This window comes from Mesoplodon densirostris, chromosome 3 (genome assembly GCF_025265405.1).
Source record: "Mesoplodon densirostris isolate mMesDen1 chromosome 3, mMesDen1 primary haplotype, whole genome shotgun sequence".
In the NCBI taxonomy this organism is placed as follows: domain Eukaryota; kingdom Metazoa; phylum Chordata; class Mammalia; order Artiodactyla; family Ziphiidae; genus Mesoplodon; species Mesoplodon densirostris.
The window spans coordinates 119,707,203-119,720,445 of record NC_082663.1 but is presented as its reverse complement, the minus strand read 5'-3'; the positions used below and the strand labels follow the sequence as shown (position 1 = coordinate 119,720,445).

The 13,243-nt window shown below is 43.5% G+C and overlaps 1 protein-coding gene across 1 annotated transcript in view; it reads left to right on the top strand.

Annotated features, from left to right (window-relative positions):
* Window positions 1-13,036, top strand: part of PFDN1 (prefoldin subunit 1) — a 61,967-nt gene extending 48,931 nt beyond the window's left edge. Inside the window, exon 4 of the mRNA XM_060092011.1 lies at window positions 12,633-13,036. Coding sequence (XP_059947994.1) covers window positions 12,633-12,716 — 84 coding nt within the window. The 3' untranslated portion in view covers window positions 12,717-13,036. The remainder of the gene's footprint in view (window positions 1-12,632) is intronic.
* The last annotated feature ends 207 nt before the right edge of the window (window positions 13,037-13,243 follow it).

The window sequence follows — 13,243 nt, the reverse complement described above, 5'->3', positions numbered from 1 at the left end:
TAGAGAACAGTGATTTCTTGGTGATACCGACAGGTATAACTATGAGTTTTCCTTTTCTCTTTCTTAGTAAAAAGAAAGCTGAGGTTTTTTGAAAGCTTTATAAAATAACCCTTTGCTATTAGAGTGTGTTTATAGTTCTCCAGTTCTACCCTCTGATGACCTATACAAATCAGCAGAGGAGGTGCCGATGAGTCATGCATCTGTGCTTTTAGTGGCTTTGAGCTTTTACTTGTTTTCACTGTCTCCAGGTCCTTTTATGGGTTTCCGGTTGCCATATCTCTATTTTTTTAGTTGTATAAATATGTTACTTGATTGGAAAGTAGTAATATCATCACATAGAAGTTTCCTTGCCTTTGTTTGTCCATTGGCTCTCCCAGAGTACCTTATTAACTCATTAAATGTTAATGCTTCTGCTGATAACATTAAAGTTAATTTTCAGAAATTAGTACGTCAGTTTATTTTATCCTGGCTGGTTTGTGTATGTGTTACTCTCAGTCTTTGGGTGGAGTAAAGACTAATTTGCTCTGAAAATAATTCATTAGGAACTTGCCGTGTCATGCTTGTTTTTAAACACAACCATCATTACTGTCTGATTCTAGAACATATTCATTACCAACCGTGCTCCCCACCCCCCAAAGAAACCCCTTACCCATTAAGCATTTGTTGTCCATTTCCCCTTCCTGGTAACCATTCATCTGTTTTCTGTCTATATAGATTTGCCTGTTCTGGATATTCATAATAATATATCATACAGCATGTGGCTTTTTGTGTCTAGCTTCTTTCACTTAGCTTAGTGTTTTCAAGGTTCATCAATGTTGTAGCATGTATCAGTTCTTCATTCCTTTTATGGCTGAATAATATTCAATTATATGGATATACCACATTTTGTTTATCTACTCATCAGTTGATGGTGGACATTTGGGTTGTTTCTACTTTTGGGCTGTTACAAGTAATGCTGTCAACATTCACAAGTTTTTGTTACTACACCTGTTTTCATTTCTCGTACTTGGGTATATACCTAAGAGTGGAATTGCTGGGTCATATGATAATTTTGTCTTTTTAATTTCTTGAGTAACTGCCAAACTGTTTTCCATAGCAGCTGTATCATTTTACGTTTCCCACCATCAGTATATGAGGGTTCTGATTTCTCCATGTCTTTGTTAACACGTATTTTCCATTTTTGATTATAGCCATCTTAGTGGGTGTAAAGTATCAATAGTATCTCATTGTGGTTTTTATTTGCATTTCCCCAGTGAGTAATGATGTTGAACATCTTTTCATGTGCTTATTGGCCATTAATATATCTTCTGTGGAGAAATGTCTGTTTGAGGGTCCTTTGCTCATTATTTAATTGGGTTATGAATTTTTTTGTTGTCGAGTTATAAGAAAATAGAAATTCTTGGACTTGCTTGGAGCAGAGAGTAGGATCAGACTGACTTCAGGCTTTTGCCACACATACTTGCATGTTAGTCTTGCTGCCACAGGTGAGTCAATTACACCTCCACTTCCAAGAATGCAAGGTGTTGCCCTTACTTCCTCTCTCAGAAGGCACACCTTTATTCACCTACTCCTTTACCATGCCTACAGGCCAAACTCCATAGTAAACACTGTTGATTTGATCCTCTTGCTCTTCTTGTAAGATTAGAGTAAACTAAAGACAACTGAAATAGTAAAACTTGTTTTATTTGTTCATTTGGAAGACTTGTAGAGTTTTAATAGTCCTATTGATAGATACTTGGCTTTCTGACCCTGGAGAAGCAGAAGTAAAACAGTGTATATGAGGAAATGTCTTGCTTTTGTAAAATTTGTTTTCATGAGACTTCTTTATTATATACTGTGTACATTTATTTCTCATATATGATGGAACTTAGAATAGTGTCCTATGAGGGCTATAATTTTTAGGGTTTTTTGGTTTGTTTTAGAAAGGAATCAAGGACCTCAGGGTTGTGATATTGCTAGTGGTCTTTGTGCATCCTTTTTCTGATCTCTTTTACGCAGATCCTGAATCAAATACTTGTCATGTTTAGTATACTGTTAATAGATTTATACAACACACAGTTCTCAGTTGTGGCATTGTGTGGTCTCTGAAGGACATTTTTTTGCATCTTTATTTCCTGACTATAGCATTTCAGCCCTTCTCATAATTTCCTTGGGCATAATTATACTGATAACTTCTACAACGCTTGTGTTGGATCTGTACAAAGCCCAGTGTCTCCTTTGAAGTTAGGAGGTGAAATTATTTATCCTGACACTACAGTATACATACCCTTAGGGCTCATCTGTGACAATTAAAATATTGGGTAGTTTTCCTTCATGAAGTTTTAGGGTCAGGTCTCAAAGAGCTATAGACTTTTTATTTTCTTTTTTTGGCTGCACCACGTGGCTTGTGGGATCTTAGTTCCCCGACTAGGGATTGAACCCAGGCCCTCAGCAGTGAGAGCTTGGAGTCCTAACCACTGGACCACCAGGGAATTCCCTAGACTTTTTAAAGTTGGAAGATATCCTAGAGGCTCCACTTGATGGAGCACTCCCCTCCCCTGCCCCCAACCATTTCTGACATGTGTTCGTCATGGTTCCTACTTGAACACATCCAGTGATTTCTAGTCATCTCATCCTTTCCCCTCCTTTTTAGTGTTACTTGCTGGTTCCTCCTCTTCCTTTCATTCTTACTAAATGTTGACTTTTATAAGGCTAAGTCCTCTTATTCTGAGTTCCTTCTCTAGGAATTTCATTCTCATGGCTTCAAGTACTACCTATATGTAAAATTGTATCTCTAGCCCAGACTTCTGTGAACTTCAGACCCAATCTGTTTTTTTTTTAAAAATATCTTTATTGGAGTATAGTTGCTTTACAGTGGTGTGTTAATTTCTGCCCCAATCTGTTTCTCTTCTCTCATCTCACTTGGATGTTTCACAGATACCTTAAACTCAATGTGTCTAAAACTAAACTTATAATCTTTTTTTCCAAACCTGGTCCTCTTGGGAGGTATTCTTGACACCCCCCCCAAACTTCTGATAAATAATGAAGGTTATGGTGAAGGACTTGGTGAAGTCCTCTTGTTGATTTTTTTCTTGAATATTTCTTTTTCTTTTTCTTTTTTTTTTTTTTTTTGCGGTACGTGGGCCTCTCACTGTTGTGGCCTCTCCCATTGCGGAGCACAGGCTCCAGCCATGTAGGCTCAGCGGCCGTGGCTTATGGGCCCAGCTGCTCTGCGGCATGGGGGATCTTCCTGGACCGGGGCACGAACCCGTGTCCCCTGCATCAGCAGGCAGACTCTCAACCACTGTGCCACCAGGGAAACCCTTGAATATTTCTTGAATCTGTTCTTCTCTAGATCCATTGCCACCACTAAGATACTGTCATCTCTTTCCAAGATTATTGCAATGGCTTCCTAGTGGGTTTCTCAACATTCACACTTGTATTCTGTAACCCAGTGCTTCCCAACCCTTTTTACATCACAACACCTAGAGGAGTATTTGCATGATTCACTGGGCTAAGTGGACAAAGCCTGCTCAAGGTGGAGGCAACTGCCCAGGGGGGCTTTAGCTGCCCTGAACGCACCCGGCTACTCTAGGGACTAAAAAGATCAATATCTTGGACACATCTATTACCCATTCATGACTCACTGGGCTTTCTGCAGGAAGCTCTGCTTTAACTCATTCTCTGTGTTGCAGCCAGAGTAATTTTTTATTTTCAATGGAAATTTGATTTTTTTGTTTCTCCTGCTTAAGACCTTGTGGCTTTTCATCATCTTTAAGATAAATACCAAATTTTTAATATGGCTTATGACCCTGTATGATCTGACTCAATTTCACCAGCCTCATCCTTCTATATTATCTATCCCTCCCTGCCCCTCCCCGCATTTCAGTACTTCAGCCTCACTGGCTGTCATTTAGTTCCTGAGCATGTCTTGCTTCATTTGACCTTTGCTCTTGCTGCTCCATTTGCCTGGAATTGCTCTTTCGTCATGCTAACCTCTCCACTTTATTAATTCCTACTCATCCTTCAGAGCTTGTTCAAAAGTGCTTCTGTGAGTTCCTTGATTATACCAGGTGTTTCCTCTAGTAGACTATTAAATGTCTATGTGCCCTGCAACAGCGTAATCTCTGTGAATAAGTGTTTGACTTGTTCACTGCTCTAATCCCAGTGCTCTTTGGGTCTAACATATATTGAGTGCTCAATAAATGTTGGTTAAATTAATTATGTCAGTTCTTGGTACTGAGGATGAAGCTTTAATCAAGTCAGAGAAGATTCCCTACTGTTATGGAACTTACATTCAAATACACACAGTAAAGGTATAAACAAGAAAATATCATGTAGTAAAGGGTGATATTTTAGAGAGTTATTGGGGAGGCCTCTCTGAAAAGGTGAAATTTCAGCTAGATCTGAATGAAAAACAGCAGCTGGCCACTTAAAAGTATCCAAACGAAGAACATTCCAGGTGGAAGGCACAGATGATGCAAATGTCTTATGGTTGGAAAAAGTTTGGTGGAATTGTTTAAGCAAGCGAAAGGGGGAGGACTCATAATAAGGTTGGAGTGGTTGGCAGGGACCAGATCATGCAGGGCCTTATTGCCCAGGTTAAGGAGTTTGGATTTTATTCGAAGTGTCATGGGAAGACTTTCAAGGGTTTTGAGCAGAAAGTAACCTGAATTACATGTTGAAATATCCATGACAAACATCCAGGTGAGGATGACGGAGGCTTGGACTAGGATGGTAGCAGTGGAGCTGGATAGAAAGAAGAGGATGGTTTCGGGATATATTTGGAAGTAAGTTAAGACTGATGGGTGGCTGTGGGGGGATATTGGGTTCGAGGAAAAGAGAAGAATCAGGGATGGCTTCTGTTGGCTTTTGTATTTTTTTGTCTCTGTGGTTTTTTGTTTTTATTTTTTTTTTTTCGGTACACGGGCCTCTCACTGTTGCGGCCTCTCCCGTTGCGGAGCACAGGCTCTGGACGTGCAGGCCCAGCAGCCATGGCTCACGGGCCCAGCCGCTCCGCGGCATGTGGGATCTTCCCAGACCGGGGCACGAACCCGTGTCCCCTGCATCGGCAAGCAGACTCTCAACCACTGCGCCACCAGGGAAGCCCTCTATGGTTTTTAAATTGAGCAATTGGATGACTGCCATTCACTGAGATGGAGAAGACTGGGAGGGTGTGGGGTGACTGTAAGTCAGTTGTGCTTGTTTTAGACATGTTAAGTGTGGGTTTGACATCCAGGAAGATACGTTTTATAAGCAATTTGATGTGTAAATCTGGAATTAAGGGGAGGTCTAGGTTGGAGATATAAATTTGGGAGTCATAATGATGTTTAAAGCTATGAGACTAGATGAAGGTTTCTAAGAGAGAGTGATGGAGAGAAGTTAAGGACAGCTTTCCAGAAAATGTCAACATTTTGAAGTTGAGCAGAGGAGGGGTAGTCAGCAAAAGATAACTTAGAAGGGGTAGCCAGTAATGTAGGAAGAAAATAGGAGTGTGGAATCATGAAAGCTAAGAGAGGAAAGTATTTCAAGAATTGTGTTGAATGCTGTTGATGAGTAAGAACGGGTTGAGTAAGAAGAGAACAGAGAATAACCACTGCTTTGGGCAACATAGAGATCGTTGGTGACCTGGACTACAGTAAGTTCACTAGGGTAGATGGGAAGCATGATTGGAGAGGTTTGAGGAGATAATGGGAGGTAAGGAAGTGGAGGCAACTACTAAACAATTGGTTCAAGAGGTTCTGCAAGAAGGGGAGGAGAGAAAGGAGGCAGTACCTACAGGGGAATATGAGGACAAGAAAGGTGTTTTTTTTTGTGTGTGTGTGTGTGACTTGCCTTACCAAGAAGGATCTTGCAGAGAAAGAGACGTTGAAGATTAGGAAGAAAGAAAAAGGATGACTGTGGGAGTGAAATTTTTGAGAAGGGGATGGATTCAACACCCAAGTGGAAGGGTTGTGTTTCTACTTCTATCAAAACACAACCCCTCTATCCATTTTAACACAGGGAAAGAAGAGAGTATATGTATAGGTGTAGGTCAGATGGTAGATATGGTAGTGGAAAGAGATAATTCTCATCAGATTGCTGCTGTTTTTTCAGCTGGGAATGAGAGGGGAGGAGAGAGTATAGGAGATTTGAGGAGACAAGATAAAGTATGAAATAGTTACTTTGGAGAGCAGAGAATTTTTTTAAATTAATTTATTTTTGGCTGCATTGGGTCTTCGTTGCTGCACGCGGGCTTTCTCTAGTTGTGGCGAGCGGGAGCTACTCTTTGTTGTGGTACGCGGGCTTCTTGTTGTGGTGGCTTCTCTTGTTGCAGACCATGGGCCCTAGGCATGAGGGCTTTAGTAGTTGCGGCACACGGGCTCTAGAGCGCAGGCTCAGTAGTTGCGGCTCACGGGCTTAGTTGCTTCTTGCCTGTGGGATCTTCCCGGACCAGAGCTCGAACCTGTGTCCCCTGCATTGGCAGGTGGATTCTTAACCGCTGTGCCACCAGGGAAGCCCTGGAGAGCAGAGAATTTAATATATTAAGAAAATTTAATAGAATTTCTGGACACTGGTGAGTGCCTATTTGAGCTTCATAGTCCTAAATTTAAAGTAAAACCATGCAGCACACTTAAGTGTTTTTCTCCAGCAACATTCAGCTATTTGGGTACAAACATGGAGTAGGTAGATGGTTGGGTTTAGCTTGGGTTGGTATTTTGCCAGGGAAGTGCAACAGAGGGAGAGAGGGGCAAAAGGGAGTTCAGAAGGGAATACATATAAATGATGGACTGTGGAAGCTGAGCTGGGTGGGAGGGGAGAAGGTCATGGAAGCAGAATGAATAATGAAAAATTTGTTGAGTGATGTGGTTGAAGAAGTGCTGGAGCGAGAGTTACCAGGTCGAAAGGACCTGGAAAAATAGGAAGTAGTGGCGTTGAAATTGAAATTCTGGAGGTGGTGCAGTTACTGGTGTTGTCAAATCTCTAGGGTATGGACATGAGCTGGGTGGCTCAGGTGGAGTAAAGTAAAAATTGTGAGGGGAGAGAAGGTCATGGTATTGGATGGATCATCTCCATTCTTGTTGAAGTCACCTCAAGTGGTGCAGCAGTGGTGGAGAGGAAGAGCTTCCGATGAATGAGGGGCAGTACCCAGGATATTGGTAGATTGGTAGATTGCAGCAGCAAGGAAGGGAGAAGAGGATGGTACACCATGATGCTACAAACTTCAGGAACCAGGATTTTTGGAGGAAAAAAAGAGGAGAAATGGTTTGGCAGTAGGCTTGAATGAATGAATGGAATGATGCATGGATGGAAATTTATGCTTTCATTAGGCAACTTTCATGGAAAGTTAAAATCCCTACGTGCTAGATTCAGTTCTACCTTTTAAGGCTCTCTGTTTTTTCAGAAGAGAGGTTGCCAAACTGTAGCCTGCTGACCAGATTTGACTTGCCTGTTTTTGTGTTTTTTAGAACTTAGCTATGCCCATTTGTTTGCACGTTTTTTATGTTGCTTTTGCACTATAGTGGCAGAATTGAGTAGTTGTGACAGAGACAACCCCACAAAGCCTAAAATATTTACTGTCTGGCCCTTTATAGAAGAATTTTGCTGACTTCCACTTTTGAAGATTCTCAAACTTCAGTTTGCATCAGAATCACCTGGAGAGCTTGTGAAAACAGATTGCCAAGCTCCACCCCTAGAGTTTCATATTCAGTAGGTCTGGGTTGGGGCCCAAGAACATGCATTTCTAACAAGTTCCCCAGTGTTGTTGGTGCTGCTGGTCTGGGGACCATACTTTAAGAGCCATTGTTTTAGATATTTAAGTTAGTGATTGGGTTCCTTCTCCCCTTAATATTCTTTGAGCCAAATGTCCCTACCTACACCAGCTGTTTATCACTTGACATGATTATTGGCTTATTGTTTTAAGTTTGGTCCCTATAAATATAATGATTCTTTGGCTGAAGCCTGATCTCTGCCATATGCATCGGAACAGTTGCCTCTCCTTGCTCTTCATTTACCTGTGAGCTTGTTTCCTTTCTTTCTTAGGTTGTCTGATGTACTGGTCTTTCTCTGGGACTTAAATGAAGCTTATGTGTTAGGGAGGGCAATAGTAGATAGAGATCACATAAACTTTAGGTGGACTAAATGGCTAAACACTATCATTTGGAAGAAATAAGACTCCACCCTGTCCCCCCCGCCCCCACCTGCTCTAAGGTACTTGAGTAGAGCAGAGGTTTATCTTGGGTACATTGGGCCATGTGATCACAGGTGGGATTCAGTGTCATAGTCTCTTTAGCAGGTAGGTAAAAGAACATCTGGGAGAAAAACCAAGGTCATTGCTCAACTTGATCCAAGTCTTTTGTCCCTGTCTTTCAGCAGAGGAACCTCTGAAAGATGTCTTGAAAGCAGTTTCTAAAAGAAACTTCTTAGATTTCTCTTTATTCTCCTGCTCCATGCCTAAAATTGCTTTCTCATTCTTTCAGCTTGTCTCCCAGCCGTATGTAGCTCAGCAGTTACCTTGTAGCCTAGTTGTGTCCTTAATGGTGAAGTGGATAAACCCCGATGAGTTCACAAGTGGACATATGTCCTTGGATCACTTGTCTCTTACCTTCAGATTCCCGGTCATGTCTGGCTTCCTTTCCTGCCTCTGGTGAGTGCTCCTCCCCCATTCAGGCTGTTGTAGCACTTGCACTTTCAGAGCTCTGCCCATCCGTGTCTCATTTCCCTTTCGGAGTTCTCTCATTGTGCCCCTGCACTGCCTTTGTTTTTCTCTTCTTCCTCTTGTTTCCCTGCCTTCTTCACATTTTACCCTGGCCGCCAAGACATGCCTCCTCAGCCTTCAGTGAATTCTTGGCCTCTTGCTAAACTTCCTCATTATGGGCAGCTGGCCGCCTCTGGCCATTTTACAGCTCTGCAGACTGAGAGAACATGAGATTCATTGAAACTCTTGAGTTCTTAATTTGGTGTTACCCAAATCTTCATTTTACAAGTGGGGAAATAAAAGGTGATAGGGGAAAAGACTTTTCTATACCCTAAGATAATACAAACAGGAAAAATATTAATTTAGAGAAAGAGACAAAGTTCCTAAGAAAAGAAGAAACGTCTATAGAGATAGTGTCACAAGATGAATTACCTCAGGAGTGTATTTGAGAGATTGTGTCATGTTGGAAAAGTTCTAGGGACTTGAGCCTCTTTCCTTTGTGAGAGGATGAGAATGAAACACCAGCCCCTCAGTCTGACTCCCGGAAAGAAGAACTTCAGGCTGATGAGCAATAAGGCCAACAACATCATTTCCCTGGCCGTGCTGAGCCCCACAGGAAATCTCAGAATTTTACGTGAGGACAAGGCCCCACAAGAATGTTGCCGCACCTAGAGCTCTGTGGTTTGATGCCAGGAGAGAATTTCCTACAGACAGGATTCTGAGGGAGATTGCTCAGTAAGACGGAAAGGTGCTGCAGTGAGGCCAGCAAATGAAGCTGTGGGTCCAAAAGAACCTTGGGATAAATTCTGTCTCTGGGAGCATCCTTCATTTCAGGTGCTATATTGGTGTCCTAAGGCTGATAACAAGTTACCACAAACTGGGTGGTTTAAAACAACAGAAGTTTATTTTTTCACAGTTCTGGAGGCTGAAAGTCCAAAATCAAGGTGTTGCAGGGCCATGCTCTCTGAAGGGTCTAGGGAAGATTCCTTCCTTTCTTCTTTCTAGCTTATGGTGGTTTTGGGCCATCCTTGGCGCCTTCCTAATCTTGCAGATGCAACCCTCCACTCTCTGCCTCTATCAACACAGGGCATTTCCCCTGTGTATCCCTTTGTTTTTACGTGGCCTTCTTATAAGGACACTAATCATTGGATTTAGGGCCTGCCCTAATCTAGTATGACCTCATCTTAACTTGGTTACATCTGCAAAGACCCTATTTCCAAATAAGGTCACATTCACAGGTACCGGGGATTAGGACTTCATCATGTCTTTTTGTGAGACACAGTTCAACCCACATCATGTGCTTTGGTCCGGGTTTGACTATGAGGGTCTTCTGGGCTTAGGTATGTTTGAGGATGAGACAGGAACTATTGAAATACAGTTAGAAAGCAGGTTTGTGCTAGAGATGCCCCATCTGTTGGGATGAAAAAAATTTTTTTTCATGTCCAGTAAATCTATTTAAAGATTTAAAGACAGGTTCATTTTACATTATTTTTGAAACTTGAAGACTTTAGGATATGCAGTAGTAAAAATCATGAAAAAGTAATGAAACTGGAAGTGGAAGATAGAAGGAAGAGATGTGACAGAATGAAGAATTTTAAAGCTGAGAATTACAACCTGAATTTGATTGGCCAGAGGCCTGGGCAGTAGGGAGAAAAGCTCTTGCTGCTGCTCCAAGTTTATGGTCTTGCTAGCTGGGGCAGCAAGTTGGCAGAGATGGAATGCAACAGACCTGGGCTCCTGAGCACTGGCTGATTACTGCCGGGATAGAACCCCACTTGCTCCACAAGCCTTTTCCTTAGATTCCTACAGAGCTGGGACCCCAAAGGTGCCCAGAATGGTGCATGGCACTTGCTGTCTAGCTGCTGCACAACACCTAGTACATGTACATTCTTCAGATGTGTATCAGGAGTTACTAGTATTTGCCTCTTTTTTACTCACCACAAGTTGTTTATCAAGGGAAGTTTAAGTTCCCACTCTGATATCACAGTGAAAGGACTATATCAGGTTTAGCAGTGTAATTAAACAAATTTCCTCAGCCATAGAATTATCATGGTCACTATGAGTTTTTGTGGAGCTCCTGTTCTTTTGTAAGGAATTGTGTGCAAGTTGGACAGATGGGAGATGAGAAAGAGATCGGGCTCTTTCTCGCCTTCAAGAAATTTGAAGTTAGAAGACAAATAGGAACCAGAGGTTCACATAAGAACTATGATAAAGATTTGTGGGATTAGCAGATGCAAACTATTATATATAGGATGGATAAACGGTGGGGTCCTGCTATGTAGCACAGGTAACTACGTTCAGTGTCCTATGATGTACTGTGGTGGAGGGGAACATGAAAGAATATATATGTGTGTAGCTGGGTCACTTTGCTGTGCAGCGGAAATTGGCACAGCATTGTGAATCAACTATACTTCAATAAAATTTTACTAAAAAATATTGTGGATGCGTCAGCATTTGGCACCTAAAGGAAAATATTTTTAAAAATATCTGGGGCTTCCCTGGTGGAGCAGTGGTTGAGAGTCTGCCTGCTAATGCAGGGGACACGGGTTCGAGCCCTGGTCTGGGAGGATCCCACATGCCGCGGAGCAGCTGGGCCCGTGGGCCACAACTGCTGAGCCTGCGCGTCTGGAGCCTGTGCTCCGCAGCAACGGAGGCCGCGATAGTGAGAGGCCCGTGCACCGTGATGAAGAGTGGCCCCCGCATGCCGCAACTAGAGAAAGCCCTCGCACAGAAACGAAGACCCAACACAGCAAAAATAAATTAATTAATAAACTCCACCCCCAACATCTTCTTTTAAAAAAAAAATCTGGACAGAGAGTGGGAGAAATTAGAGACAGGGATATGTAGAAAGGGCACCTGAGAGGTTTATTGGTGAAGGCCTCAGGTAATAGAAGCACTTCATTCCATTTTCCTGTCTCAGAGGTTGGGGATCAGTTCCCAAGCAAGGCCTGAGACCAGGCTGCTTACCTGCCCTCTGCCCCAGCCTTTCCCTGGCTTCCCCAGGTCACCTGGGCACTTCAGTAGTCAAAGTGAACCCCCAGCTGCTTGGGTGAAGGGAGGAGGGGTGAGGGAAGGGCACTGGCTGCATCTGGGCTAGGGCTCTGCATTTCTGGCTCTAGTGTGGCTCAGTCACATGCACCCTGGGGGAGGATTATTTTGAGCATTCCCCCAAAAGGGAGACTTCATTTCATGTCTGTTAAGTGGGAATGTAGCCACAACGGTGTCCTCAGGGCAGGGACCAGTGGTGAAGCCACCATACTTCTGGGGTGACCACAGGGCAAATAATGTACAGACATCATTTCCTTTGACTAATCTTTGTTAATCCTGGTCCACATGTGGCTCCTGAAAGTAAAGTTCTTTGTCTTGAGATTTTTAATTTAGGACCCAGATGGGGTAGGAGATAAACTTCCAAAAGGTCTGTTTTACTCAGTGTGTCACTGTCCTGGATTCCTGGCAGGCAGCAGTTTCATTAGAAAAGCAGATTTCATCTTGACTCATCTGCCTTGGTGAGACGTGTGATGCAGCCTATCTATCATCTTGCTGGACAGAGCAGAGGGTATGCTGTCCATTTTGCAGCAGTGGCAGCTACAGGCGCCTGGCCTGGGCCATGGAAAACCTTGAGAGACAATCTGTTATGGGGCCAGAGCTTTGTCCTGGAATTTCCTGGCCTTTGTCTGTCTGGTATAACTTCATGTACCAAGACGCCTGTTTTTAGAGTCTACTTCCTTCTGGGGGAAGAGTGCTATTGCCATCCAGAGAGCACTCCTGCTTCCTGTACCAAGCAACCCCGTCCCTGTGCCCAGGGGTCGGGGTGGGGGACACTCTGGGCAGGTGTGTATACTTGGCTCCCAATAGACAACAGGCTCCTGGAAGTCACTGGTCACAGAGAAGCCATAACCATTGGCCATAGAAGCTGCATCTGCCAACTTGGCACATTCCCCCTGGTCCTAACCCTTGTTTCCTTCTCATATTGCAGCAGAAAAAATCCTACCTGGAGCGGAGTGTGAAGGAAGCTGAGGACAATATCCGGGAGATGCTGATGGCACGAAGGGCACAGTAGGAAGCCTCTAGGGAAGCTCTTCCTCCTGACTCCTGCCGTTCCTGGCCAGGGGCCTGTATAGGGAAACTGCTTCTGCTCTGCCTGATGGACATTTTATCTGGATGGTCTGGTAACCCTATGTTTTATGCATCACCTGGAGCCCCTTTCAGATCCCATCCCTGTATTTTTTATCCTGGCTCTGCCTGCCACCCTTCTTCTCTGGGGGTGAGTCATGAACCCCCAGGAGAGGGAAGATGGGAGCCGGGACAGATAGGAGAGCTCTTCCTGGGCCTACAACTAGTCACGCTGGTCAGACCAATAAAAGACATCTGTCCCACTCTGCTAAGTCTGCTTTTCTTGAGCTGATGGATGAGAACAGAGGATCAGAGAGGCAGAGGCTATCTCCACCTCAGCTCCTCCCTGTTCTCCTCCAGGGCCGTGGGCCTGCTCCTTCTGCATTGAAGCCTTGCATTCTTTTTTCTGTTCCTTTAGGTAAACCCCTCAACTTCTAAGCCTCCATGTAGTATGCAGATAAAGAGAAGGAGAGC